This window comes from Canis lupus, chromosome 29 (genome assembly GCF_048164855.1).
Source record: "Canis lupus baileyi chromosome 29, mCanLup2.hap1, whole genome shotgun sequence".
Lineage (NCBI taxonomy): Eukaryota > Metazoa > Chordata > Mammalia > Carnivora > Canidae > Canis > Canis lupus.
The window spans coordinates 9,438,363-9,465,722 of record NC_132866.1 but is presented as its reverse complement, the minus strand read 5'-3'; the positions used below and the strand labels follow the sequence as shown (position 1 = coordinate 9,465,722).

The window sequence follows — 27,360 nt, the reverse complement described above, 5'->3', positions numbered from 1 at the left end:
TCATCTTCTAATGAGTAGGTCCTACACTGGACCATGGCTCTGTCTGACTGCCGGCTGCCCAACACCACTGCATCGTTTGAGTGTGGAGATGCCTTGGAGAAGGGCCGGGGACAAGCCTTGTTCGGCCAGAGTGTTCTCCTGCAATGAGTGATCTTAGACTCTAGAAACATTCCTAGAATCCAAGATACTTTCATAGAATCCATCAGAGTAAATCATAGTAATAACCAGATGTCTACTGTATCAGTTTCTTATTGTTGTAATAAATTACCACAAAATTAGTGGCTTAAGACAATACAACATTAGTTTTTCACAGTTCTGCAGGTAAAACATCTGACAAGGGTCTTGCTGGACTAAAATCAAAGTGTCAGTAGAGGTGTGTTCCTTTCTGGAAGCCTGACGGAAAAATCCATATCCTTGCTTTTCCGGCTGCCACATTTGTTGGTTCATCATGCCCTTCCTCCAACCTTCAAAGCCAGCACAGCATCTTCATGTCTCTCTCTGCTTCTGTTGTCCCCTCTCTCCCCTTCCTCCCTCTTTCACTCCCAAGGGCCCTTGTAATTACATGGGGTCCACCTGGATAATCTAGGATAATCTCCCTATTTTAAGGTCAGATGATTAGCAACCTTAATTCCATCTACAATCTTAATTCCCATTTGCCTTGTAAATTAACATATTCATAGACCTTGGGGATTAAGATGTGGACATCCTCGGTAGGGGACATCATTCAGCTAACCACACCAGTGAGTTTCAGAGCATAGTGGTAACCATCAGTTGGTCATGAAAGATATGCATCCAGCAAGTGGGGAGGGGATGTTTCATAGGAAAGGGATGGCACCTCAAAGGCATCTTTGTTCTTGGCCTGATCAGAGTGCTTGAGTTTAATAAGGTAGAGAGTGGGTTTTTTTGGTTTGTTTGTTTTGCTTTGTTTTTAATCATAAATGGATGTGACCTAGAATTAGGGTACAAGGACACAGGAAAAAGAAACCCCCGGCATTCCACTTCTTACTTTACCAATAGTGGATGGTATACATTTAAACAAATTAGGCTGTTTTGGTCTCAGTTACCACATTTGTGAAACGGGAACATTAATACCCATTGTGAACAAGGACTCCATTGACATTTCTATTAGAAATGTGGCATGGCGTTTTAAAAATATATACAGTTTTTGTTTTTTTGTTTTTTTTTTTTAGTGGAAGGCAATAAAAGTCCATTTCTTTACACGGAATCCTCACTTAGGGCCATCCAGCCTTGGGCATCTGTTTCTTTAAGAGGAAGAAAGGAAGCGTTGAGTCATTTGTGAGTCTCTTGCCCTTTGGTCCCTGCATATGAAATATAGCAAAGCTTTCTTGAAACCAAACTTAAAATAGGAAGCCCGGCATCCACATATAGCCACAGGCTCTTTCTAGTTCTTTTCCTTCTCCTTTCTGCCTAGCTGCAGGCATAGCCAGAGGAAAGGTGATACCTTGCAGTGGGGCCCACAGGTAAGCGCCGCTTCTGGGTCTGAGGTCGATGTTTGCAGAGGAGTTGATGTGGGACCCTAGAAGGGGAAAGAAAAAAGAAACACACGCGCTCCCTGGAAATCTGGCAGCGGGAACCGGTTTGGGTTTAGAGTCTATCTCAGAAGGTGTTAACAGCCCCGGAGAAGGCACATCAAGTTTTGCAAACTGTAGGGCACAGTGCACTCGAAGGACCTGCGGTCAAGCGGCGGCGTCAGGTCCACGCAGAGCGGGACAGGAGAGCCAGCGCGTGGCTCCAGGACCCGGGGAGGCTCCGTTTGGTCCCCACCTTCCTCCCGGGGCCTGCAGCCCGCCGCCAGGCGCCAGGCGTGTGTGCACCGCCCAGCCGGGACGCGCGGCCCGCACTCGGCCTCAGGCGTTTGGCAGGGCGCGTGCTCCGCGGGGGCCGCAACAAGTGGTCGCGACCCAGGGCCTCGGGGGCAGCCTGCGCGCGCCCCGGGGTCGCCCCGGCTCCGGCCCCGGCTCCGGCCCCGGCTCCGCGCGCTGTGCGGCCGCGGGGCCCCGCGCGTGCCCCGCCCGGGGGGGAGCGGGGAGCGGGGAGCGGGGAGCGCGGCGGGCGCCCGGGGCGAGCAGCTGGGGCGCGGGCCGCGGAGCGCGGGGCGCGGGGCGGGGGGAGGAGCCTGGCCCGGCCGCCGCCGCGCTCCCAGTCATTGGCCTTTTGTGCTGCAACTTTGCCCGAGCCTCGGGGGGCCGCGCCGCTGCCCCGGGAGAGTCCTCGTCGCCGGCCGCGCCGTGGGGACTGTGCGCGCCGCCGCTGGGGGCGGGCGCGGGGGCGGGCGCGGGGGCGGGGGCGGGGGCCGGGCCGGCCGCGGCCCCGGAGGAAGGCGGCTTCGCGATCCCCGGGCCGGTAAGTGCGCGGCGGGCGGCGGGCGCGGGGGGCGGCGGAGGGCGCGGGGTCACGGAGCAGACGGCGCCCCGACCTCGGCCGCCAGACAAAGGCGCGCTGGACGCGGGAGCCGCGGCTCGCTCGGTCGTTCCCCGAGAGGCACCGGCTCAGGGCGGGGGGGGGGGGGGGGGGGGGGGGCGAAGGGCGGTTGGGTCCCTGCTGGCGGAGGAGCGTGTGCGCGGGGCGCCCCGGGGCTCGTCCGTCGGCGGGACCGCTCGGGGTGCGCGTCCGCGGGGCGGCCGGGTCGGGTCGGGTCGAGGTGTCCGGCGGGGCCGGGTCCGCCCCCCCGCCCTTGGGGTCGCTGCCGGGGCCCGCGGTCCCCGCCCACAGCTGGAGTCCGCGCCTGCAGCTGGGGTGCGGGCCCCGGGGTCCGGGCACCCCCGCCCCCTCCGCCGCCCACGGCCCGACCCCGAACCACCCCGCGGGGGCTCCCCCCGAGCTCGAGGGGCGCCACCCGGCTGCGCGGAGGTCACCCCGGCGGGCCACGGCGGCGCGCGGAGGAGCCATAAACCGCTCTGCATTTCCTCCGAGTTGGGGACTTTTAAATTCTCCAATAGTTACGTCACCGGGGCCGAGCGCACTTGAGGGCTCCGGGGAGCACGTGACCCGCGAGCTTGCCCTGGGCGTCCCCGACTCCTGGCCGCGGCGTGACTCTGCCTCGGCCCCCGGACCTCTGCACGGCCTGGAAAAGTGGCTCCAACAGCCCTGCCGGCCTGCGCAGGCGGAGGGCGCCGACTTGCCCGCCTCAGGACTTGCCTTTTCTTAAAAGGGCATCATCATCGTCGTCGTCATCATCATCATCATCATCATCATCATCATGTTATCCTAGTTGTCGTCTCTGGCTCTGGCGCAAACAGGGACAGGACCTTGTGGCGGGTGTGTGTTGGGGGGGGGGGGCGCTTAAATACAACCGAGAGAGCCGCGAGCTGTGTCTCCAGGTGTGGGTGGGCTGCGCAGGTGGGAACGGAAGCTGCTTGCGGAAGGGCGGCCCGGGCCTGGCCAGTGCGCAGCGTGCGCAGGGGTGCATGTGCCGCCCCCGAGGGCCTGGTGCTGGTTTCTGTCTGTTTTATGCCAGGAGAGGGCGGGGCGTTGTTAGAAGGCAGCGAGAACTCTCTGTTCTTATTTCTCTGGGATTCGCTGTGAAGCCACATTTCAAAAGCTGTTTTCATTGTAGTATTTGGAAGTGACTTTGGAAACGTCTGGGGCCATGTCCCGAGGCTGGTTTCAGCTGTGGCTTCATCCACTCTGAACCACTTAACGTGTCGCAAAGTGGAGTCTTCGCTATTGTTTTCGGGGGCCTGTTTGGGAGTCGATGGAATTGGAGGAAGGGTTTGCCGGGTTTGCTGCGGCTTGGGGAGTGGTCGCGGTCCAGCAGCCAGCCACCAGCCAGGGCGTTTCTCCTCCCGAGCTCAGGCCTCGGGCTCTTGGAGAGAAAAGGGCCGGTTGTGCTGGGCAGGTGAGTCCCACGGGGCTCCTTCTCACAGGCGCTGCCCTGGGCTCAGGCATTCTCATCAGAGGAGAGCCAGAGCAGGAAATAGGTCAGGAACTGCCCTCCTTGTTGCAGATGCCACAGCAGACTCTCAGCTCCGGGGAGCATCTTCTTCAGTTCCCACACTGTCGCTGGTCCCTTATCAAAAAGTCACTTGCCCGGCCTCAGGTAGGCCAGGCATTACGGGGTACAGTGTTCTCCCTCGGAAAACCTGCAAAGAACTGGCGTTTGGTGCCTCTGGTCACCTCTTCATCCTTTCTGTCTCAAAGTTTGAGCACTTAACATATTTTAGCTGGAAGGAAATGTGAAGATCAAAGTTGCATTTTACAGATGCCCAAAGGGAGACTCGGAGAAGTCGGGAGTCACATGTGAGGATGGGACTCAAACCCAGGACCCCAGACACCCGGCGCCGCATTCTCTCAGCAAAGTCCCGAGGCCTCTGTGGTCTTATCCTGATTTGTATTGTGGTTATTTATGTTTGTCATTTCTATGGAGACAGACACTGCTTGAGGGAGGATCTGCCTACTTTGCAGTACACTCCACAAGAGTGACATGGGCCTGGGGGTGGTCAGTGGTGGAAGTGAGTAAGACGCCGTCTCTGCTTTCAAGGAGTGTTACGTGTGTGAGAGAGAGAGAAAGAGAGAGAGCTACACCTGAGCATACACACGCTGGGCAGGCTTTATGATGAGGCTGGCACCCAGTAGGGGATGTCTGAAAATGTACAAGAGTGCTTTGGTTGTCACCCTGACTTCAGAGGCCACCACTGATAGCTCCCTGGTGAGGGTCTGGGAGGCTATGCGGGTGACATTCCCGTACAACCAAGAACTGCCTCACCCAGAAATGCCCCCTGGAGAGGAAATGCCCCCTGGAGAGGACCCTGCAAGGGTTTGGGGAATTGAGAGAGACCAGTTCTACCAGGAAGAGGAGCAATGAGGGGTCTGTGGGCTTGCTAGGCCTCAGGCTGCAGGTGTGGATGAGGCTGGGAGAGACCCAGAGCACGTGAGTGTGTGTGTGTGTGTGTGTGTGTGTGTTTTCACAGCCAAAAGCAAGTGGTTCTTAGATTAACTGAGGTTTGGGTTTACAGGCCCTGGTACCTTTTGCACAATGAGGAGAAGGTCCAGGAGGCCAGTAATAGTCTCTGCCCCTACTGGCCAGAGGAGCACGTCTAAGAAGGCCACAGAGCTGGGTGCCCTGGTCTCCCCTGCTGTGACCTGTGACCAAGGTGTGTGGCATGTGGCTTGGTGGCTGGCTTTTGTCTTTCTCTCCCCCACCAAGGTCATAGCCCCTTGTTTATAACCTCAGGGGCTATGGGATGCCAAGACAGCCCAAGGATTACAGAACCATTCAGGAGAAAGGAAAAGCATGAAGAAGGCCTGGCAAAACAAAAGTTTGTAGGGAGGTGGCTCTAAAAATAGAGTAAATGAGATTTGCCAGGGCCTCTAGAGCCATGATCTGTAGTGCTAGTTTCATCACAAATATGTTGGGTATCAGCTCTGCCCCCCTTCCTTTCCTCTCTGGTCCCCTCTGGGCTAGGCTTTCAGTCTGGCACTTGGCAAGGATTTTCAGTGCTGCCGATTCAGAGAAAGCAAAGTTCCCAAGATGGATTTTCCCTGGATGGGAGAGGCACTACAGAGACAGCTCCCAGTTTAGGGACTGAGCGCCTGTATTTTAGGCCCTGCCTCACCCTTACCAGCTGTGTGCCCTCTGGCAGGTCACTAACCATCTCTGAGTCCCAACTTCCATCTCCCCCTTTTTTTTTTTTTTAAAAGATTTTATTTATTTACTTGACCGAAAGAGAGAGAGAGCACAAGCAGGGGGAGCAGCAGAGGGAGAGGGAGAAGCAAGTTCTCCTCCAAGCAGGGATCCTGATGCCGGGGTGGATCCCAGGACCTTGAAATCATGACCTGAGCCGGAGGCAGACACTTAACTGACAGCCACCCAGGCACCCCCGACTTCCATCTCCTAATGGTGGGGACACATATCCTTGCCGCCTGGCTCACAGAACTGTGGAGCAAGTGCCAACATGTGCCTGCAAATACCTGGCAAACTGTGAAGTGCTGTGCACATGGAAAGTCCTGGTTCTGTGTTTCACCTGGTTATGATGAAAGGGATTTGGTTAGGGCACGTGGATTTCCAAAGGCCTCAGAGAGCTTATTTTTATTGTTACTATTTTTATTTTTTTATTAAATATTTATTTATTTAATTTATTTATGATAGACACAGAGAGAGAGAGAGAGAGAGAGGGGCAGAGGGAGAAGCAGGCTCCATGCAGGGAGCCCGATGCGGGACTCGATCCCAGGACTCCAGGATTGCACCCTGGGCCAAACTGCTGAGCCACCCGGGGATCCCTCTATTGTTACTATTTTTAAGTGGGAATGAGGAGGTGTGCTAGTGGACGAGGTTCTCTTTTATTCGGAAGCTGGCTCTCTAGCCCCCTGTTTTGTCCATTCTCCTTGATTAACTGGTCATTTGTGTTTTCCCCAGAAAACAAGTGAAAACAGAAGAATAGGAAACTCACTTCCATTCTGCTCACAGAGAGCAAATCTGGGGGAAAACTGGAAAGAAAAAGCAGTTGCTTCACTGGCTCATGGGCAGGTTTGGCCTCGCGGGCAGGTGTCTGGTCCTGCTCCTCCCTTGTGTGCGTGTGTCCACGTGGGGCCTGGAGGCCTGGGAGCCCCCCTGCTATCTATGGGCCCTTTAGAGTACCTGCTGTCTGGCTGGAGGCCTCAGCTTTACCCTCCCGGGAGGGTAGGGGCTGGTTCACGCCTGAGGGCACAGGTTTAGTTCACATCGTGCCACTTCTCCCAACGGGACCCATTCCAAACTGAGAAGAGGCGGTAAGAGGTTGGCTTGAGCCTGTGTCAGGAGCATCTTCTCTTCCTCTGCCCCTCGGCTTCCCATGGCTGCCCGCCCTCCACCTGCCTCCTTCCCAGTAAACAGGACCACCCGATGTCACCTTGCATGCCTTCACCGAAGCTCCCTCACCTGGGCGGTACTGGCCCTGGAGCCTGCATTTGACGGCTCCCTGCATCGAGCGCCCAGCCGGTCTGGCGGTCAGCCACCTGCCGGGGTCTCTGCTCCAGGGCGACACGACCCCGCGTCCTCTCTCCTGCCCTCCGGTGGCCCAGGACCGTGCCCGTGCTCGGCAGAGCCCACCTCCTGGCTTCTGGGGTCCCTGACTGCCTGCATCGGCCCCCCTCGGGCGCTGTGGGGCGCCGCCTCCGCTCCCCGTACAGGGTCTAGACTTCGTTGCATCCTGTGGGTGGCGAGAGCTGTCGGGGCGATCGTGCGACTTGTGTGGTTCTGGAGTCGGGGCCGATCTGTAGGAAACCAAGGACTCAGCAAAGTTTTAAAAAAACCAACAGCTAGACTTTCGCCTCGTCTGTGCAAAAACGCTCGAGGCATTTGTTCAGCCTCTGGTTTGTCTGCGAGCTGAGATTGTACCTTTTCTCGGCTTGGAAATGTTAGAGACGATGCGGTCTCTGGCCTGAATTCGGTGGCAGCTCGGGTGGCAGCAGCTGCTGCCGTCTTTGTGTCCTTGCTCCGTGCCCGCGTCCATGCAGCCAGGCCGTCTGACGAGGACCTAGTACGAGTCGGGCACCGTCCTTACCTAGGCTCCGCGCTCTTCCTAACGATCCTCACAGGCTCAGAGACAGGCTCAGCGGGGTTCACGAACTCGCCCAGGCTGCGCCTAACGGGCTAGTGAGCGGCAGAGCTGGATTCGGGCTCCGACCTGCCCTCTCCGGAGCCCCTGCTGTGGGCGCCCCGCTTGCTGCCCCCCGCCCCGTAGATGACGCAGTTTGATTTCCGTGCCAGTGCTCTGGTGCAGTCGAGGCCCCCTGGGTTTCCTGCGCTGCCTTTCGGGAGAAGTAGGTACCCTTGGCTGTGATTTTGACCCCAGAAGGGCTGGTCCATGCGGCAGGTGTCTTCTCTTGGCTTTGTCCCTTTGATCAGGGGACCACTGCGTCATCACTTGCCCCACTGTGTGGCTTTTCCCAGCACGGGGGGCGGCGGGTGGTAATTTCTTAATCTTTTTTTAAATTTTTAAAAATTTTTAAAGATTTTTATTTATTCCTGAGAGACACACACACACAGAGAGAGAGAGAGAGAGAGAGAGAGGCAGAGACACAGGCAGAGGGAGAAGCAGGCCCCATGCAGGGAGCCCGACGTGGGACTCGATCCCGGGTCTCCAGGATCACGCCCTGGGCTGAACCACCGAGCCACCCGGGCTGCCCAATTTAATCTTTTGAAAAGAACAGTGGGTGCTGCCTGCCTGGCTCTTCCCTCTTGGAATGACTTCCCCTCCTTTGAGCTTGTCATCAACCCCAATGCTGGGGCTCACTAACCCCAAGGGGTGTGGAAGTGATAGGCACTTTTAAGGCATGAATAAGTTGTCTATGAGGAAACGGCTCTCCCTCTGCACCGCCCCTCCACCACCGGGTCTCCTGGGAGCTCCAGCTGGAGCCCTGGGTCAGCAGGTCACCCCCTGCACCTCCCATCCTTAGATCCTAAGCCTGAACCTGGCCCCTGGCCAAGCGGCACTCCCCAGGGCTTCCTCCAACCATCCCCTTCCAGCCAGGCCAGGGGCTGCACCTCTGGAGCCTCGTGGTTTGCATCACTGGGCTGGAAGGGAGCATGGAGGACCAAGGGTCTAAACCTTCTTTTATGGAGGTGGTGCCTGCAGCCTGGGGAGGGAGAGGTGTCGCCCAACCCCTGTGTGCTGGCTGTTCACCTGCTTTTCCTGAGGAAGGCAGACGCCACAGGCTGTCACTATTCGTTCCACATTCTTGAGGGAGACTGAGGTCTGGAGTCGGAGCAGCCAGGACGGTGCTCAGCTCAGTGCTCAGCTCAGCTCCTGTGTCAGGAGCATCTTCTCTTCCTCTGCCCCTCGGCTTCCCATGGCTTCAGACTTCCCTGCTCCAGAGGCTCCATTTGCTCTTCGTGCAATGGGCTGTCGTGTGGCTCAAAGTGACAGAGGGCCTGCACAGTGCCTGGCACGCAGTCGGTGCTCTGTTCCCTTTGTTTCTGTATTCATTGCCATCCCACGGTTTGTGCTGATGTTCACACAGAGCCCAGGGGTGGGGGTGCGGGGATGGAGGTGGGGGCTGAAGGAGCGGGATGCCCACCTGGGGACATGCACCTGGGCAGGGCGGGCAGGGCATGTGGGCTGTGAAGAAGCCCGTCCAGGGTGTTCTGTGGGAACAGCACACCCGGTTGTGTTTGTATTAATGATGCCATCCTTTGCGGAGCGCTTCCCATGTGCCCGGTCCTTTGCTGGAGGAAAGTCATGGGACTGGCCTCAACCCCCGCCACTCCCTGTCCAGGCAGGGGCTACCACTGTCTTCTTTGACAGATGGGGAACCTGAGACTCGCAGGAGCCTTAACACAAGGTCACACAGCTCTTTATTGCTGGAGTGGGGCCCAGCCTCCTGCCCCCTGCCCCATCCTGCCTCTCTGGGAATCAAGGGGTGAAGGCTATTTCTTCATCAGCAAAGGGCCTGTACTGAGGCCCAGGGCTTACCAGGAGTGTGCAAAAAATGTTTGACACCTTAAACATTTGGCCCCAAAATAAGAAAAGCACAGCTTGTAGCTGAAATGGACAGATGTTCAGTTTTAAGCATCTACAAAATGTCACCTAGTATCACCCTCATTGTTAGGATTCTCTTACCTCTTCGATGCCACTGGCTGGTCTCCCTGTGGCTCTGTCTCTTATGGTCCATTCATCCCCTTAAACATTCTCCTTGTTGACTCTGGGCTGGGAGGATGGCAGGGAACAAGGTGGAGGCTCCTTTCCCTTTGCTGGAGCCATGATCCCCCTGCTGACCTGTCCCTTCTTCCTGCCTCACAGTGCTCCTCTCCTGCCGCCCTGGTCCTGCCACCCCAGCACCCTCCAGGGTCTCTACCGCCTGGGTGTGCAGCTGAATGCAGATGAACTGTAGTGTGCCCACTGGAGGAAGGGCCCGGGACAAAGGGTGGGTTCCTATCATGAGGACAGGCTCAGTGGCAGAAGGCCTGTGTTTCTTTGCCAAGTGACTTAATTCCGTGAGCCTCAGTCTCCTATTCTAGAAAATAAGTTGCCTGCCAACTACATAGGGGTGATGGAGATTCATAAAACACACCATTTGGTGAAGATTTTAATATACTATACAAATAAATATAAGTATTTTTTAAGTTATTTAAAAAATTTTTTAGTTTATTTTTATTTATTTTTTTAAAACTGAAGGCAAATCTTTAAATTGCTGGACTTTCTTATATGGGAGCAGAAAAATCTCTGTTCTCCCTGGCATGGTCTCTAGGATCTCTTAGATCGCTTTTCTCGGAGTTGTGTGGGAGATCTTTCCTTAACTTGAGCCAGGCGCACCCCATCCCGCTTCGCCACCTCCGTGCTGTGGTGTTGCCTGGATCCTGTGCTTTGGGACCTGGGTTCAAATTCTGACTACTTTTCACCCCTTTGGAGGGCTGGATGAGCAAGGATGTGCACAGCTCTTCACCTCATGCTAAGCACTTAACAATGTTAACTGCTCTTATAATTGTTTATTATTATTATCCTTTTACTATACTTGTTTATATTTGTTACCACATTTGGGACATGCTAAAATATTATCATCAACGGCAAAAAAACAGCGTGCCTGAGACCTTGGTCAGGCCCTCATCTGTCAGGGTCTCACGTTCCTCCTCTGCTGCCCCAGGAAGGGTGGAACTTTCTGGTTTTAGGAACTGGTTTTACAACTCTTTTACCGGGTGGCCCTCGGGATTGCCAGGTCATGCCCGTCCTACTTCATCGTTGGCAGGATCAGGAAAGGAACAAGCTGACTTAAAAAGCAAAGCATCGCTTGTCCTGAGCAGGTGCCAGGGCCGTGGAGCCAGATGCCCGGTGAGCACAGCTTCTTGAGAAGCAGCAAAAGCAGAGCTCACGTGTATCTGCTCCTCATGCCAGAGGACGAAGCTTTTCCCTCCAGAAGCCAAGGGGGAGATCCGAAAAGGATGCACATATGTGTTCCATACGTCATGTGCCTTTGCTATGGCTCCTAACCTTTGCCAGCTGGGTCATGCTCAGCTCGGAAGGGTCTAACAGTTCATAAAGATGTGAGATTTCAGAAGATTCCATTTTGCTGATTTATGACAGACTTTGCTTCTCTTCTTGAGCCTGGAGCAAGCAGATGTGAGCAGCACGGGGCTCTGTCTGAGCTGTGTTGCTGAGAGCTGCCCCAGTGTTTTCCAGAGTGTGGTGCAGAGCTCCCAAGGGCCTTGCCCTGAGCTTAGGGGCTCCCTGGTGATTTCAAGACCCCAGATATTATTCACTCTGTAATAGAAAAAAAAGGAAAAGTAGCACATCGCAACCACAACCTCACAGATGTTATTACTTAGGATGATGAATATTCAAATTGAACTGACTTCAGTGAAAGACCAGCATTAGGTAAATAATTGGTCGGGAGGTCTAGGGTATTATGTGCGAGGGAGGCGTGCAGTTAATCACATGGCTTTCCAATTAGCTACTCAAAACCCAAATCAGCTTTGCTATCTCCCCGTCTCCTTCTGCATCCCCAACACCTGGTGTTGGATGGACATCATGAAGCCTCTCACACGGCAGATCCCAGCTCTTCTGCAGGTGCCAGGATCCCATCCAGCGTTACCTGGCACCTGAACTGCTCTGTGGCATGGCTTGCATTTCTTCTCCTCCAGTTATTCCTCATTCTGGCACATGGCTGCCTCCCGAATATTCTGCTATTCCTCTGCTCATAAATCTCAGATGCTCCCCATTGCCACCCAAACAGTAGTTTCTTGGCCTGACTTTTGAGACCTTCTCCAAGCTGGCTTGGGCCCCGGCCGCCCAGGTGTGGGTCCGCAGCTCCACTTCCCGGAGCTCCCATCATACACCCTGCTGTGTCCCCTAGAAGTCAAATGAGTTCTGGGACATTGGGGTGTGGCTGTTTGCCCAAATGGCTTCGCCCAGGAAGTTGTTGTTTCTGAAATAATTTCCAACTTACAGAAAAGCCACAAGAAGAGGAGGGTACTCCCATATTCCCTTTGCCCAGATGCCTCAATTGTTGACACTTCACCACATGTGCTTGGTTGTTCCCCTGTATTATCCTCTTTCTTTTTCTGGATCGTTTGAGAGCCAGTGGCAAACATGAAGCTTCCACCCTCCAAAGTACAAGTCAAAATAAATACTCCAGCATTCATTTCCCTCCAAGCAAGGACGCTCCAGCATGACACCAATACAGCCATGCACTCGGGACATGGATATGCCATGCCACTGTACACCTAGTCTTCAGAACCTGTTTAGACTCACCAGCTTGTCCCCTTTTGCATCCGATCCAGGATCCAGTCCAAAAGCACATGTCATACTCCACTGTTTGCTTGTGGACTCTTCAGTCTGGGAGAGTTCCTCAGTCTCTCCTTGTCTTTCATGACCTTTAAGGGTATAGCTCTCTCATTCTGGAAAAAAATCCCTCAACCTTTGTCTACCCAGAGTTTTCTCGTGACCAGACTCTGGCTGGCCATTCCGCTCAGGCATCCCATGGAAGTGGTGCTGTGCTCTTCCCAGTGGGTCATGTCCCGGAGCACCGTGTAATGACTATCCCACTGCCAGGGATGGCAGTCCTGGTCGACACCTGGCCATGTTGGTGCCCACCTGGTTTCTCCACCGTTAGGTGGATCACCACACAACGTCCTTTACGTCTTTAAACCACCCACCTGCCTTAATGCCCTTGGGTGGCTGCCTGAATTGACCGCCACTCTGATGGTCCTCGAATAGTGACTTTGTTGTCATCGTTCCTCCTATGTTTCCAAGTTGGCCTGGTACTGGAGGAGGACCTTTGCTTCTTCCCCCTTTGTGCCTTTGTCTGTCTTTATATCCTTATGAACTCGTGGATTATTACTTTAGTGGGTTTTAACTCATTAGTATCTGTATTTTTTTTTATGCCCCAGTAGTCCCAGGTTTGGCCAGCAGCAGCCCCTTTGAGGTAATTCTTAATGTCCTTTTGATTGACCTCTCACAGCAGAGAAAGTGGGGAAGTAGAGGTATATGTGTGCACACACTCACCCCTACACCTGGTTGTGTTTATTTACCACTGATTGCAGCACAGCTCTGAGCATGCTTTGGAGCCTAAGACCTTTCCTATATGCAAATCCTCTGACTGTGAGGACCTGGGACCTGGCTCCCGTTACCCTCCGTAAGGTTATTTTTCTGTTATTCTCTCTGTAGGTAACACAGCCCCTGCCCCTTCTCCCGTGAGCTTCCTTGCTCTGTCCAAGGGAAGAGAAGTCTGATGACTTTCCATCTGAACCGTCAGGGACAGAGAAGGGAGAAGCTTTTTTTTTTTTTTTTTTTAAATCTGGAAAGCTCTTTGCACTCATCGGTGAAGCACTTTGCGTGCCCCACCCCTTTAGGGAGCCTTTCCAGATCGCCCCGCCTGCGGAACCCTGTTTATCTAGGGCAGTTCTATTGCTACCCTTCACGATTCTCCTTACTTTAGACTTTGAACTGGCCGTGCTCTTGAGTAGCCTGTCAACTCTGGAGTGTGCCATCCTGTTTCTTTTTTAAACCACTTTATTGAGGTATGATCGACATATAAAAAGCCCTACCTATTGACTGTCTGGGACTTGATGAGTTTGGACCTGAGTACATACCTGTGACACCCTCATTGCTATCAAGGCATAAACATGCCCATCCCCTCCCAGAGTTTCCTCCCACTCCCATTATTAGTATTAATTATCATTATTGTTTAGTGAACCCCATTAGATTCAGCCTGGGGCTCTTCCCGGAGCAGCAGATCCTGTGTGAGGAGCTGAGGTGCTTTTTAGACCAGAATGTGACTGCCTTCCTTTCTGAAGCCAAATCCTCTCTGCCTCCATCTCTGAAGGGAGGGTGACTCATGGCCCTTTGGAGAAGCACTTGTTGATGCAAGCGCCCCTCCCTGACATTCCAGTGGAAAATCAACCCTTTGCTGGCCTGACTAAATTTATAGTGGGCTAGTTCTAGCAGCTGGTGGCAGCAGCTGGTAGTTAAAATCTTGGACAGATTTTTTTTTTTCCCCTGAAAAATATTTCAGTAACTCTAGTCCGAGCACCACCACTGGTAGAATTTAGAAGCCATTTATAGCCTTTTGCAGTTGGTCCAAGAAGAGCTGCTTTATAAGAATCCCTCCACCTACCCAGAAGTCAGCTTGGCCATCAGGAACATAACTGGGTCACTAGGCAGTAAGACAAAAAAGGCCTTCGAGCTGATGGTACAGTGTGAATTTCACAAAATTTTTTTTTTAGAAGTTTCACATAGTTCAAGCTAACTTATGTGTATATACGCATATACTTATTTTAAAATGATTATGTTGTATGGTTTATAAACCTATTTCAGTGCTTATTAACTCTTGACCTACACACTGTTCTAACGCCCTCGGCGTATGTCTTTGTGCACGAGAAGCAGAGAACTGAGGAAGGAAAGTAGAGGGGAGTCAGGTGAGTTAGCAGAGGTGCTGGCTGGCAGCCTGCGAGCGAGGGGCAAGACTGTGTTGGGAGAGTCCTTGGGGACCGTGCAGTCCAGTGCCTTCCTTTTACAGATGGAGAAGTCACCTGGCTGAGATCCCAAGGTGGGGCTGGTCTAGAATCCAGCCCTCTTTTCGTGTACAATTGTTCTGTTAGCACCGCGGCATACTTCCTCACTTATGTCATAGTCACTCAGGATGCTGATTGTGTGTCATTGAGAAAGCATTTCATTATGTGCAAGATCCTCTGTTCAGAAAATTCAGAGAAGTGTCCAATATGCTTTCAAGCATTAACCCTCCCAAAGAGTTAAAATGGAAATGCCGTCCCATAGAATACGCAGGCAGATATCTCTTACCCCCCAAATCCTCCCCTGGGATCTTTAGTTTTCCTGGGGGTGCCTGATGAGTGAGGCGTGGCTGTGCTTCTGCCTTGAGATGAGGCTGACAAGTCCAGGTCCTCATGTGGAAAATGTGAATACAGAAGTGGGCTTTACTCGGATTGTCCCATCTCTTAAAACTTGCACTGAGTGATATACAAACTGAAGGCATTCCCTTCACTTAAAATTATCCTTAAGTGTGCTTTCTTATTTATTTTGATTGTAAACACAGTGCACAGTCAGCCTAGAACTTAGAAAGTAGAAATAAATCCAACAGGAAAAAGCACTCCTGGGGCACCTGGCCAGCTCAGTCGATGGAGGGTACGACTCTTGATCTTGTGAGTTTGAGCCCCACCATGGATATAGAGATGACTTAAAAATAAAATCTTAGGGGGATCCCTGGGTGGCTCAGCGGTTTAGCACCTGCCTTTGGCCCAGGGTGGAGTCCCAGGATCGAGTCCCACATCGGGCTCCTGCATGGAGCCTGCTTCTCCCTCTGCCTGTGTCTCTGCCTCTCTCTCTCTGTGTCTCGAATGAATGAATATATAAAATCTTAAAAATAAAAATAAAAAATCTTAAAAAAAAAAGCGCCCATAATTTCACTATTGAAAGAGAATTACTATTAACACCTTGGCACACATCCTCCTCATTGCTTGGTACTCGTTCACTCTGCTGCATGCTTCCTGCACGTGTGTTTATATGTAGGTGTACATATAGACATGTGCACATGAAACGTGGGTCATGCTACCGACAGCTTTAAAATCTCTTTTTAGTTCATGATGGACGCATTTACCTCTAGGTGTATGGAGATCTACCTTATTTTTTTTTAAACAGCTGCCCATGAGTCTGCTCTACGGCTATACCTTAATATGATCAGCTGTCCCCTGCTGTGGGACATTTTGGTTATTTGCAGTTTTTTTGTTTTGGTTTGTTTTTTTTTTTTTTTTTTTGCTATTATGGTCACAGTTATGATCAGCATCTTTGCTCATACCCTTAATCATCTCCTTAAAATAAATTCTTGGAAGTCCAATGACTGTGTTGAAGGAAATAAAGTCTTTTATGGCTTTCAGTGTGTGTTGCCAAAGCTCCTGGGTGATGTTTTTCCACTCAGGTTTTTTAATAACTTTGGAAGATCGCTAGTGCCTGTAGTTGAGGATTTTCCTCCGGGCTGGCTCCTTCTTTTCTTCTTGTATCCGTTTCTCTCTGATTCCTTGGGTGTGGTCACAGGGTTCTGGGATCCTGTTCTGGGGGATTTGGAATGGGAACCGTGCAAGTGGAAGGGAACATCACAAGGTCCATGGAATAAATAGTAAGGGTGTGGGCACAGGCATGTGCTGGTCTAATCATATTTAAAACATAGTTTTGGGAAATTCACCTTGGACCACCCCACCTCTCATTCATCTCAATGCCATGGGCAGCACTTTGTGGCAGAGCATTGAAGAGGAGTTTGGGGCTAATTCCTTGGCTTAGGATCCAGTCTCAGTCCTTCCACCTGGCCTTGGGGTCTGGATCCTGTCCACCCTGTCCCTTCCTAGTCTCCACTATCCACACTCCAGTAACAGTGACCTTTTGCATTCATTGATCCCAAATGCTAAATTCGTTCCTGGTTCATGGCTTTCAGGTATGTGGCTTCCTGTACTGGAGGCACGCTTCCTTTCTTTTGCACTGAGGACAAGTTACTCAGCCCCTCTGTGCCTCAGTTCCCATATCTGTAAAACGAGGATAATGAGAGTACCCACCTAACAGGGTTGCTGTGAGGATCATATGTGGTGAGGATCATATCTATGAGCACTTAGGCTAACAGTTCCTAGCACACAGTCATTGTCACTGGGCTGGCTGGCTGGCCTCAGTGTACCACTCCACAAGGAAATGTTCCCTGACTCCCACTACCTACCCAGACCTCCTGGTTTTGGTTTATGCTCTTAGCCATCTGTCTCTCCTTCTTAGTGCTTACTGCTATTGTCACTAAATAAATCAGCATTAAAAAAAAAAAAAGTCTGACTCTTGCCTAAGACTCTAAACTCCGCTAAGGCAGGACCCACCTCTTTCTCCTTCACTATGTAAGAGTCGGTATGCGATCAGTATGTGCTCAGGGACTGAAAGAGACTGTCCTGCTACTTACTGCCCAGAGCCAAGTTCATCAGAAAGAACAACTCATGGTCCTCCCTGATGAACTCACCTGATTACCAAAGGGGTTTCCCAGTGGAGTGAGCCGAGGCATGACCAGTGTGTGACAGTGACCAGCGTCCCTCTGACCTTTCAAAGCCTGCTGCTCTTGGAGGCTGTTTGGTGTCCACCTTCTCAGTGGATGAAGGGCCAGCATTGTTTTTAAGTTTTAAGTTTCAGGGTGCCTGGCTGGCTCAGCCTGTGACTCTTGATCTTGGGGCCCTGAGTTCAAGCCCTGCATTGGGTGTAGAGATACCTTAAAAATAAAATATTTTTTTTCAAATTTAAATGTAGGAAATTTTTTTAAAAAGATTTTATTTATTCATCAGAGACACAGAGAGAGGCAGAGACACAGGCGGAGGGAGAAGCAGCCTCCCCAAAGGGAGCCCGATGTGGGACTTGATCCCAGGACCCTGAGATCATGCCCTGAGCCAAAGGCAGGTGCTCAACCGCTGAGCCACCCAGGCATCCCAAAAATAAAATCTTGAAGAAAATGTTTAAGTTTCTAATGCATATAGATCAAAACTTTAAAAAATTCAATTAAATGAAGTACTGGAGAATGAAAGGAGACTCACAGCCAGGGTTTCTCCGCCTGAGCACTATGATGCCCTGGGCCAGATAACCCTTTGCGGTGGGGCTGCCCTGTGCATTGTAGGGGTTTAGCAGCATCCTGACTTTTATTATTAGACTCAACAGGCAAGATTACTCTATCGCGGGGCTGTGCAGGCTTCTGAACACTTGCCCTGGGTTTCTGTGCGCGTCCTGGAAGGGGACGCGGCGCTCCTGGGCCAGCGCCACCTGGGGGCCACACTCGGAGGAGCAGCAGACCCGGCTCTTGCCGACAGGGGGGCCCTGAGGCCCTGCCCAGGGTCCCTGTAAAGTGTGCTGTTGAAGCACATTGAAAACTTTCAGGAACATTTCTGAGCCTTGCTTTTTCCCCACTTTCCTCTCCCCAGGTCACATGTACCAGATGATGTCATCCAGCCAGCTGCCCTTGAGGACCTGGAACACCCACTGTTAGCTGCCCCTTCCCACCCTGGTGATGCCTTCAGCCCCGTTTCCAGGGATCTGACGGCCCAGAGGTACAGTGGGGCCTGGGGCTGCATCTGGTGGTGGGAGCCGGGGCCCAGGCCTCGACGCTGGCCTCCCTCCCTCCCTGCCACCCTCCTCCCCCCGGTCCCCTCCCCTGCAGCCCCACCTCTGCAGAGGTCTGCATGCCCTTCCTACACAGGGCCCCGTTCTCACCAGGAAGACCCTGCCCCAACGGGCATTTTAGAGATTTGTTCCCTTGTGATCTTCAGGGGCCCCTATTTAAAATAGAAGTCTTCTGGAAGAGAGGACGTGCTATTTATACCTTGCCAAAGAATGACTTAGCTGCCTCTGACCTCCTAGGACACGAGCGGGGTCGGCTGCTTGTTTTGTCTTCTGGCAGTGGTGGGAGAAGAGAGGAGCCAGCCGTCGGATGGGGAAGGGGACCCGGTCTTTGTGCCTTTGCTTGACTAATGAGTTAGGCCAGGCGGTCTTCCCTCACCTGCCCTTCATGCCCCAGCCACCCCACAGCAATCACAGGTGTCCAAGTACACTGTGCATAACCCCACTGGCTCTTACTCTGTGTAAACCAGGCTTGCTCAGAATCAGCCTCAGGATTTGGCTCAGATGCCAGTACATACACACATATCCTTCTCTCCCTAAACATACATGTTCCTCCCCACCCCACTCCTCTCTCTATATAAATATAGGTTTATATATACACACACACACACACACACACACACACACACACTTTTCCAGTTTTATTGAGATTTAATTCACACATGACATCATAAGTTTAAGGTGTTAGACACAGACGTTTTAACTTATGTTTATATCACTAAAACAGTTCCCATTTGCAGTGTTGCATGGCACTAGGGAAATTGTGATGAACAGACATTCCCATTTGACCCCGACCCAGGAAGCTGGTGGGACATACCCTCCCTTAGTGAAGCCTGGAAGGAGGCTGAGATCATCCTCATCCCCTCATTTTACAAGAGGGAGCCAGAAGGGCAAGGGGAAGCTCTCTGAGCATTGGATGCAGGAGGACTTGGCTGGGGATTCTGTGGCTGCCGGAAGAACCAAAGTACCCTTGGGGCTTGGTCAGTGTTTCTGAACACTGAGGCTGTGTTTTATTTTTTGTTTTATTTTTTATTTATTTATTTTAAAGATTTTATTTATTCATGAGACACACACACAGAGAGAGAGAGAGAGAGAGAGAGGCAGAGACACAGGAAGAGGGAGAAGCAGGCTCCATGCAGGGAGCCTGATGTGGGACTCAATGCCGGGTCTCAAGGATCACTCCCTGGACTGAAGGTGGCGCTAAACCACTGAGCCACCCGGGGTGCCCTGTATTTTATTTTTTTAAAGATTTTATTTATTCATTTGACAGAGCACAAGCAGGGGGAGCAGCAGAGGGAGAAGCAGGCTCCCCACCGAGCAGGGTGCCCAATGTGGGCCTCGATCCTAAGATCCTGGGATCATGACCTGAGCTAAAGACAGACACTTAACCGACTGAGCAACTCAGGTACCCCTGGAGGCTGTATTTTAAATGATGTGTCCCGGACCTATAGCCACCATGTGGAGCATGTCCCATCGTGTGTCCCTGTACATCCTCCAGACACCCGAGGAAGTGAGAGGTTCTGTTACAGACCCCTTTGCCCTTCTACATACGAGCAGACTGAGGCTCAGTTCCATGTACGTGTTCAAGGGCACAGAGCTGGTGAGCAGCAGCAGAGCTGGGATTTGAAGCAGATTCAGCTTGCATGCCAAAGCCTTTGGTCTGAACTTCACTGACTGTGGGTAAAGCCAGTTTTCTTCCTCTCACGACGCTTGGGGCTTTGCCTGCATCACTGGCCTCTTCCAAGGCCAAGGAAGATGACGCATTGTAGCGAAGCTGTGTCACCTCTCACCATGACCAAGAATGATCACAGGGTACAGGAAGGAACCAGTGGTTAAGCACAGATCTAATCAGTGCTGAGAACTTGGCCAGCTTTCTGGCTTCATTCCCCAGTAGAGAGATTCAGGTGGAGTTCCAAGAGCGGCTCTGGCCTGGCCAGTGTTATTGAACATGTGTCTGGAGTTGCATTGTCTTGGTTTTACTGGAAATTAATAGAAAAGAGGCAGTGCTGATAGGAGCAGGGATTGGTCTGGCTTTGGTCACCAGCTGCTTCCACACAATACTCCTTATTCGTTGCTTCCATATTTGCGACTTTGCCTCTTTCTAAGATTTATTTGTAACCCCAAGGCCAATACTTATGGTTCTTTCATGGGCATTTGTGAACATGTGTAGAGCAGCAAATAAATAGATTAAAAAAAAAAAAATCAGAGTTGCCTGGGGCCCTTGCTCCTCACTGAGGTAGAGCAAGCATGGCCTTGTCTGAGAGCAGCTCTCATACTGTACACAAGTGTCCTTCATGGTGGGTTCAGGGCCACGGTTTCTGTAATGTAGTTTTTGCTCATGCCCCCAAACGTCGTGGTGAAGTGCTGGGTAGTGCATTTTAGTGCAAGAAGGCTGAGGTGTGCCTTCTGTTGAAAATTCTTCTGTTAGTTAAGCTTCATTTGGGCATAAGTGATAATGGTGTTGGCTGTGAAGTCAATGATGTACATTAAATAACGTGTTTTCGCACAGAAATGCACATAAAATAGGTACATATTGAACAGTTGACAAAAGTATTATGACCAGAGGCTTGCAGGAACCCAGCCCAGCATAACCGCTAGGAACAGAGGTTCAGAACTGGCTAATTCGGCATCTGTGACGACTTTATAGAATGTAGCCACTGTGAGTAATAGGAATCAGCTGCACCTGACCTTGTTGATCCAGTCCACAGGCTTAACTATGAAGGGCATTCTGGGGGCGCGGTGGCTGCTGTTCAGCTCAGCTGTGGCCCTATTGCCCCTCCCCACCCATGTTAGCCTGTTGGGGCTGCTGTAACAAAGCACCACAGACCAGGGGACTCACAGATCTGGAGGCTGGGCGTCCATCTCGGTGGTTAGTGAGGACTCTTCCATATTGCAGACTTCTCACTGTGTCCTCATGTGAGGGAACAGGCCGAGGAGCTCTGTGGGGTCTCCTTTATAAGGGCACTAACACTAATCCCATTTGTAGGGATTCTCAGGACCTAGTTGCCCCCCGAAAGGTCCCACCCTTTAATTCCAACACACTGGGGATAAGGATTCCAGTTTGTGGATTGAGGGAGACACACACATTCAGACAGAGCACCACCTTCAGATCCTCCTTGGTGTCCTGCTGAGAGTAGGGGCAGGAGAGGCAGAGGGCCAGGCAGGGGGAGGCTGTGACAGGCCCTTCTAGAGGTTTGTTCCCCCAGGAGCTGTGTTGGTACTTCAAATTTAAAAAATGAATTTAAACTAAAATTTCAAAATTAAACTTAAATTACATTTTCAAAATTAAATTTCAAATTTGAAAATTAAATTTAAAAATTGAAAATTAAAAATTTCAAAATCTAAGTTAAAATTTCAAAATTAAAATTTCAAGATTTAAGTTTCAAAAAAATGTTTTAAGTGGGGCTGGAGGGTTTGCTTTAAGCCACTCTTGTTCCCTCCCTCCAGTTGCCTGTCAATTTTCTTGTTGCCATGTCCTTCCTTTACAAGACGTCTTCTCCCTGAATAGGGAAGAAGAGAGATGGCACCCCCATCTCAGGCAATCCTCAGCTACAATGGAAGGGATTTGGAAACACCCCCTCTCTTCTATTAGAGCCACTGGAGGATGTCAAAACTTGCTTCTTTCTCAGGAAAGAGCCTGTGAACCTGCTTTAACTGGTTGAGCTTCCCTTTTTGCCATTGGCTTCCCGGGGTCCAGACCTTTGAGAACATTCTGCAAATGACTGCATTGTCCATGGCCACTTATATTCCCATCTGTTCAGTATTTTCAAAAACATTTTTCAAGCCGTATAATTGTTTAAATGCAACCTTCCAGCTGTACCACATTATTAAACAGAGTAGAATGGGGCATTCTGGCTACGTCCCAGAACCTCCTGTGCTTTTCCGTTAGGAATCCAAGCAGAGGAGGGTCTCTCTAGACCTCGAGGCCTTCCCTGGGCACACCGCTGGGAAGCTGCTCACCTGACTCATGGCTGTGGAGGCCAGACTTCAGTGTGCATCAGAATTAACCCGGTTAGAGCACAGGTGGCTGCCCCACTCTTAGAATTTCTGATTTGGGAGGTCTGGAGTGCAACCCAAGACTCTGCATTCTGGAAAGTTCCCAGGTGATGGTGGTGCTGGTCTGGGGTCCACACCTGGAGAACCACGGGGTGAAGCAGTCCTGTCCCAAAGTTGTTCTCCTCCTTCTGGGTATCGGCAGCTCCACAGGATTGGAGACATCTGCCCCGGCTGGTGGCTAAAGTTTCTGATTTCCACCGTCGGACAGAGGAGCCAGGAGCAGAGGTGGCTCCTGCCCAGTGTCCGAGCCTCACTAGAGAGTTAGTTTCCAAGTTCAGAAACTTCAGAATTTTCTGAAGTTGAAAGTACAGGGGATTCACACTGACTTACAGCTTCTGTTTTTCCTCTTGCTCCCAAATCATGTGGTTTATTTTGGCGGCATCTGTTTGCACCAAAAGATTTTCAGCTGTGGGTATGCATGAGCGGGTTCAGCTGCCTCACAGAGCTTAGCTGAAGCTTTCCTTAAGCAAGTACCTTATTAAGAACAGAATGACAGAGTGAAATTATTATTTTTTTATTTAGAAAAAGGAATCATCCAAAAAATAAATAAAAATAAATAAATAAATAAAAGAAAAGGAATTATCCAGGCGTACCTGGGTGGCTTAGTTGGTTAAGCGTCCAGTTCTTGATTTTGGCCCCAGCTATGATCTCAGGGTCATGAGATTGAGCCCCATGTCTGTCTCTGCACTCAGTGGGGAGTCCACTGAGATTCTCTCTCTCTCTTTCCCTCTGCCCCTCCCCCCAGCTCTCTCAAATCAATAAATCTTTTTTTTTTTTTAAAGAAAAGGGATTACTCAAAGATCTCTAAATAACAGAATTCCAAAAAAATTAGAAATAAATATCAGAATTCCTTTGTGCCATTTAAAAGGTATATGGTAAAGGAACATGCTGACAAATCCAGTTGACGTACCCGGTACCCAGTAGGCTGAGTAAATTGGGGTGCATCTTCATGCTTGGTCAGGGCCTTTGCGTTTCCAGTCCAACCGGCTACTACGAGGTAGAAGCACACAAATTGCCACCTTGGCAATGTTCAAATATTGACAATTTCATATTTCAAACGAACACAGGATTTTGTTCTTGCGTTTTGGTTTCTCATGGGCCTTGAGCAGCATTAACTGTGTAGGTAGATTTTTACTTTCTGAATAAATCACTGAATCTTGGATATCTGAGGTCAGTTTCTTCTTGCCCTCTGCCTCCCCCTCTCTGTAACCAGGGCCCGGGAGGGTGCAGAAGGAATCCCACACCAGGAAAGAGGACCCACAGAGCCACTGGTGACTGTAGCGACAACTAATGACCCAGATCAGAGGCCCTCGCATAGTTTTGAGATGGCGCTTATGACCTTTCCTCTCCTCACCAGACCAAGTTTTGCTTGGGTCAAGCTTAAATGTAATTTCCCTTCTCTGAGCACAGGTGTGCTCTGCAGAGGGAGGGAGGGTAGTAAGAACGTGCTGGGAAGGAGCTCATAGGCCAGTTCAGGGTTAACTGTGCGGAGCCAGCCCCCCGCTGGACGTGTGAAGGTCAGCGATGTTTGGGGGCCCTTCACACTCTGGCCTGGGCTGGGTTTCACATGCTGGTTTATCTCAAGGGACACTGAAATAGCTCGATGGGCCTGCCTTGGGGTTTCCAGCCAATTTGCAAGCCTGTCTGGGCACCTCGGATTCAGGCTTTGCTGCTTTGCAAAGGCTGCGTGTCAGAGGAGCCTGCTGTATCTCCTGTCACCCAGACTCGTCTTATCAAAGCACGTGCCTCTGCTGGCCTGCTCTCCAGTGCCCTGACCCACTAAGCTTAGCTCTCCGGAGCAGCAGCAGCCGAGTACTTTCTTCCCTCTAGCTTACATCTGACTTTCCATGTGAGCCGAGTCCTTGGCCTTAGCTCTCGCCCTGTGACGTGATCGTGTGCACTTGGGGGATTCAAGAAGGAAAAATCAAGAGCCTGCAAGGAAGGGTCGTTGTGCTAATACCTTCCAGATGGTGATATGAAATGGAAGATAAGATGCTGTCGCCCATCTGGCCCGACAGGACGTGGCGTGTTCGGTCTGGATCTTAGGGGTGTTATCGCCTCCGTGACAGCCAGGTCACTCTGTTGTTTGTCCTTGGACAGGGGCTTAATTTGGCGACTCCAGCTGATCTCTGAAATGCAGTTCGCTGTCAGGTCCATAGGGGACCTGCCAGGAGGGACTCAAGCCCTGACCAGGGAGTCAACAGGCGACAGTTAGTGACAGCATCTCACCACGGTGGGACTTGCAGGGCTGTCAGGCTGAACTCAGGCCCTGCATCGACATTGTCCGTGTTTCTTGGGTCTGGAGTGGGTGGAAACGGCATCTGAGGGGCTGGCTCGCCAGTTACCGTTTGTGAGGACCTCGGCAAGTGGCAAACTCTGACCACTAGTAATGGCTTTCCAGGGATCTGTGTCCCAAAGAATTCTAAGGTCCCGTCCAGCTGGACCTAGCAGGGAAAAAAACAATGCCACCATCAATAAGTCACATGTGTCTGCTGGAAGTATGGTGGCTTCTGTCTTCTGTTTAACGCTTCTCTTTAACACAAAAGGCTTAAATTAAATCAACATTTCCGTCATCTTCCAAAAATATCAACATGCTGCGACTTTGAATGCAGCTCTTTGTTCATCCACTAAGGCTTGGGAAACATTGGGTAACTCCTTAAATGGGCAGAGGGGTCTCAGAGTGTGCCTAGGAAGGCCTTCACGTGTCTTACCCCGAGCCCATTTTGTAGGAGAAGAGATGAAGGCCAGAGAACAGACACGCCTGGCATAAGTGACGCGAGAATACAGGTGTGAGGTCTTTGTCTCCGGGCCCTGGCCTTCTCTGGGCTGGTTCGGTGCCCATCCAGGAGTTCGCCCTGAGGGCTGGCAGGGGCACTGGCCGTGGCTGAGGGCCCAGCTCCCTGACGATGATGTCTCTGGTGGGCCCCTGCTGGTCAGGGGGGCTAGGGTGGACGTGGGGGCTGGCGCAGAGGGGCTGAACTGTGCCCACCTGCTTCTCATCTCTGCTCTAGCAACGCCGCCCTCCGGCAGCTCAGGGGAGTGGGGTACAGAGATCTCCGCGCCAGGGAAGCTCTAGACCTTGGGGTCTAGAACCAGGGCCTGGCTTCATGCCACCCAGACAATCACCCAGGGCCCTGTGCTTATCTCAGTGCTCTGCTGTCACCGTCCTGAAATTCTCGATGCTTCTGCAACGTGGGGCTCTGCATTTTCACTTTGCATTCACTTACATTCCACTTTGCTGGCAAATTAGGTTGCTGGTCCTGCCTCCGACTCCTGATTGATTCTGATTTTCAGAATATGGCACAGTTGTCCTGCTGTTAGTGGCCTTTGTGCTGGGGAGGCCATGGAGGCAGGGAAGGAGCTGCCGCCATGTGTTGCCGAGCACTTTCCATGTCCTGGGCTCTGTGCTGGGGGCCAGAGAAGCCACAGTGGCCGCCCCAAGACTTTGGGAGGGGAGCAGGACACCCTAGCTGAAAACAGGTCAGAGGCCCAGCCCAGCTTGGCCGTGCAGGGTGGGCATAGTTACCCCCACCTGGGCTGGGGCTCCTTGTTGTGGTGACACCTCAGGAGGACTCTGGGGTGGGCTGGAGGGGCCTGTGAGAGGGTGGCATTCAGGGGCAGGGTGTCCTTGAGCCCAGGCACAGAAGCAAGAAGCTGCCAGGAACATCAGGGGATTGGCTTGGTGGGGTTAGAGCAGGGAGAGGGAGAGGATGCGCCTAGGAGGGGACAGGATGGAGAGGGGGCACGGGAGCCAGTGTAGGAGGCCAGGGAGTCTTCCCACCTGGATTCCTACGGCTGCGGAAAGTTTCAGGCAAGACCAGGACCTTATCAGAACTCGGGCTGGGTCATCCTGGTGACCGTGGGGCTCAATGTGAGGGGACGGAGGAGGCAGGACAGCAGGATGTGCAGAAGCCTGGCTTGGAGAGGTGGTGGCCCCCGGCAGCAGAGAGAGGTGGCCTGGGACAGAGTTTCCAGAAGGAGGAGGTGACTCAGCAGGAAGGGGTGATGGAGAGGCAAGGATAGTCCCAGCTTCTGGTGCTGCACCGAGTCACCAGCTGCTTCCCTGTTGGGGCCTGACGTCCCTGACCCCTGGGGATGGGCCAAGAGAGTGGTGGCCACATTCCTAACAGAGCAGTTGACTCATTTGTCCTGTACGTCCTGAGAGCCCAGTGCAGGAAGGGGGTGGCCCCGGGTGGTGGGGCCAGCAGAGGGCAGGGTGGAGGCCCAGGAGCCACGGCCTCCAGGCTGACAGGGGCTGCAGGGCTGAGGGGACACCCCTCCCCCAACACACACACCGAGTTCTCAGTGAGGGCAAATGCCTGTCACCTGTGAGCACCCTCATCAGTGGTGTGACTGTCACCGTGCTTCACCCTGCGGGTCTGGCTTTGCTCTTAGGCTGCAGACCCTGGGCAGTGTCTCCCCTCCCGTCTGCCTGGGCTTTCAAAGACAGCTATCTTTCCTTGGCGCTTTGGTAGGGTACCTTAATGTAGCAGAACCACAGATTCTATCACCTGTCTTCAGTCTGCATTAAATAAAGTCTTCATGGGGTGTGCGCAGAGGGAGCTCGGCCAGCATGATTTCTTTAGGAAACTAAGTTTTAGACGAGTAGTTTGAGTTTGTCAGTGGCCTGTTCGCTGCTTAGGAATATGAGTGAGTGTAAGCTTTCCAAGTGTGAAAATGGTTCTTTACGGAGCTTAAAAGCCCCCAATAGTTTGGCATTATTCTTTTTGAATCATGTCTTTATAAAATATATTTTTTCAACCACTGTCCAGTTGTTATAAATCAGTTTGGACAGGCGAGGTGTCACTGTGCCTGTAAACCCACTTTGTGGTTTCGCCAAGTTCTGTCCAACACACTCGCTGTCATCTTTGTTCACGTGTGGATCGGCCTCACCCGGGGCTTTCCCATGGTTGTTACTCTCTGGTCTCTGTTTTTCTCTTTGTTTCTGTGGGGTTCAGGGAAGAAGGCAACGTGGGTTTCAGCTCTGCCTCTGCTTCTGACCCCCACCCCCGGCTTGGTCACAGCCAGCTGGGAGACCCCAGCCTCCCTCTGCCTGGGTACCGAGGGCTCACGTGGGCGGCCTGGCCAGTCGTCGGAGGCTAGCTACGTGGCCTTGCTAAGTGACCTCGGCCCTCAGAGCCTGTGTCCTTCTCTGTAAAGCAGAGATGGTGACATTTGCCTCAAAGGGTTGTGGTGATGGTTGTTTGAGGTCATGGATGTGAAGTGCTTGGTG

At 52.0% G+C, this 27,360-nt stretch overlaps 1 protein-coding gene and 1 long non-coding RNA gene across 18 annotated transcripts in view; one reads left to right on the top strand and one right to left on the bottom strand.

Moving 5' to 3' along the window:
• The window catches only part of TACC2 (transforming acidic coiled-coil containing protein 2), a 213,260-nt gene that overhangs the window by 87,570 nt on the left and 98,330 nt on the right, over positions 1 to 27,360 (top strand). For 14 of the 17 annotated variants that reach the window (XM_072805034.1, XM_072805043.1, XM_072805039.1 and 11 more), the window contains one exon: positions 17,876 to 18,001. The exons of 2 other annotated variants lie outside the window; for them this stretch is intronic. In XM_072805034.1, the coding sequence (XP_072661135.1) occupies positions 17,876 to 18,001 (126 nt within the window). Of the gene's footprint in view, positions 1 to 2,326; positions 2,365 to 17,875; positions 18,002 to 27,360 lie in introns of those variants that run through there. One more of the 17 variants, XM_072805052.1, reaches the window with a different exon arrangement.
• On the bottom strand, positions 899 to 7,970 carry LOC140620763 (uncharacterized). Its single transcript, XR_012020473.1, has 3 exons — positions 3,160 to 7,970; positions 1,463 to 1,537; positions 899 to 1,319 (listed from the first exon to the last, which is right to left on the bottom strand). It is a non-coding gene; the product is annotated as an uncharacterized lncRNA (long non-coding RNA).